Source organism: Corvus kubaryi, unplaced genomic scaffold (genome assembly GCF_017639235.1).
Source record: "Corvus kubaryi isolate FWS band 111438036 unplaced genomic scaffold, C.kubaryi_AGA036_p1.0 123, whole genome shotgun sequence".
Lineage (NCBI taxonomy): Eukaryota > Metazoa > Chordata > Aves > Passeriformes > Corvidae > Corvus > Corvus kubaryi.
Genome location: NW_024580658.1, coordinates 776,908 through 779,029, shown reverse-complemented (window position 1 = coordinate 779,029; position 2,122 = coordinate 776,908). Strand labels below are relative to the sequence as shown.

The 2,122-nt window shown below is 70.1% G+C and overlaps 1 protein-coding gene across 2 annotated transcripts in view; it reads left to right on the top strand.

Moving 5' to 3' along the window:
- The window catches only part of ITGA3 (integrin subunit alpha 3), a 13,848-nt gene that overhangs the window by 4,162 nt on the left and 7,564 nt on the right, over positions 1–2,122 (top strand). For both annotated transcript variants that reach the window (XM_042016809.1, XM_042016897.1), the window contains exons 2-3: positions 1,651–1,772; positions 1,857–1,939. In XM_042016809.1, coding sequence (XP_041872743.1) covers positions 1,651–1,772; positions 1,857–1,939 — 205 coding nt within the window. The remainder of the gene's footprint in view (positions 1–1,650; positions 1,773–1,856; positions 1,940–2,122) is intronic.

Sequence of the window (2,122 nt, the reverse complement as noted above, 5' to 3'; positions counted from 1 at the left end):
CCCCCCCCTTGGAACTGGGGGGCGGATTCCTTTGTGCCGAGCTGGCAGGAGCCAGGAGGCATCACCGCCCTCCTTCCCTTCCCAGCGGCTCCCGCTTTCCGGGGGGCTTCGGACGGTGCTGGCACCCCCATCCTGGCATTCCTGCGGGGAGCGGCCCCCCGGGGCCCCCCCCCTTTGGGGTGAGCGATGCCAACCCCCCCCACCTGCAGCCCCGGGCTGACTCAGCCGCCGCGGAGCCGCCCGGGGGGGGTCCCGGCGTGCCGGGGCGGGGGCTGCCCGGGGCCCCGCATTCCTCCTGCGCCTGGGCTTTGAGTCAGCGCCCGGCCCGCCCGGACGTGCCCGCGCTGCCGGCCCCGCATTGCTCAGCTTCCCGGCACTCCCTGCCCGCCGGGCTGCCCTGGGGACAGCGGGATTTGTCCCTGTCCTCGCTGGTGGCTGCGCTGAGAACTGGTCAGCTCGTTACAGCAGTGCCCTGTCGCCACCGGTGTCGCTGGGACGGGGACAGAGGGGTTTGTCCCCGCACTTGCTGGTGGTTCCTGCTGAGGACCGGCCAGCTCATTACCCCAGTGCCCCGCGATCAGCTCTGGGTGCCGTGTCCCCCCCCCCGTGTCCCCTCCATGTCCTGGGTGCCGTGTCCCCCCCGTGTCCTGCCTGCCAGAGGGACGCACTTCCTCCCCCAGCACGGCCACCTCCACGCCATTGTCCTGGCGCTCCCAAAGGACTTCCCGGCGGAAAGGCTGGCCCTTCCGGAACCCTCCGGCCATGCCAGCTCCCCCTGCCAGCACCCAGCCCCACACCAGGGCCACGGGGCCTTGCTTGGGGTCCCCAGCATCTTCCCTTGGGGCAGGGGGGCTCAGGTGGGTGGGGGGTCCCTTCAGCATCACCTGGGGAGCACATCCAGCCTGGAATGCCAATGTCCCCCCATGGCACTGCCATCACTCAGCCGGGCCATCCCTGCCCTTCCTGGGGGGACGTCACCTCCAGGAGGGGCTGCCTGTCCTGGGACACCCCAGTGTTGCCCAGGCCCCCCCAGGATGAGGGGTGTCTATCCTGGATGAGGGGTGTCCATCGCAGCTCCCTCTCCCTGCTCCCAGGGGGGGTCTGTCCCCTGTCCCCTGTCCCGGCATTCCCTGTCCCGGGAGCTTGGCCCTGTCTGCCGGACACGCCGCAGCTGTGCCGGGGCTGCGATCAAAGGTTGGCCGGGAAGGGCCGGGGGTGTTTACACAGACGGGGCCCTGGGGCTGGGCTGGGGGTGCTGAGCAGCCCCCCCCTCTTGTTTTCCCCACCAGTACAGCGAGGTTTGGGGGGGTCACTGCGACCCCCTCTTTCTGCACCCCACATGCGCCGGGCCGGGGGCTCAGCCGGACTGAGGGGTCTGGGAAGGAGTGCAGGAGCAATGAATCCATCAGTCTGTCCTTGAGGCCTTTCGGGGTCGCTGTGTCTCCTTCCAGCTCCGGAGATGGGGCTGCCCCCGTTTTTTGGGGGTGTCTGGGTGTGGCAAACTCCAGGCAAGCAGCTCCAGTTCCCCCCAAGCACCCCCTCCCCAGGGCACCCACCTGGCTCTGCACCCCAAAACGAGCTGAAGGGGTTTGGGGGGCTGCATCTGCTCCCCCCCATCACCCACCCACTTGCCCCCCTTTCTGCCCCCAGGCTGCTGGTGGGGGCCCCCCAGGACGCGGAGCCGGTGAACGGGACCCGGACGGGCGCCGTGTACGCCTGTCCCCTGAGTGCCACCACCCGCGACTGCCAGCGCCTGGCCATCGAGCTCAAGGGTGGGTGACCCCACTGGGGTGTGGGATCACCCCAAACCCCCCCAGGAGTGGGGTCCCCCTCTCAGGCCGGCTCTTCCCTCACAGATGAGCCGGACAAGGCCATCATCGAGGACATGTGGCTGGGGGTGACAGTGGCCAGCCAGCGGCAGCCGGCGGGGAGGGTGCTGGTGAGTCTGGGGGCACCGCGGGGCTTTGCACACCCAGAGCCCGGCTCCTTGCACACCCAGCTCCCGGTGCTGTGCACACACACGCTCTTGGCGTGACCCCTCACCTTTGGGGTGTCCCCTGGCCCTCAGTGCCCCTCCTGTCCCCAGGCCTGTGCCCACCGCTGCCAGGGGTGCTGTGGTCAG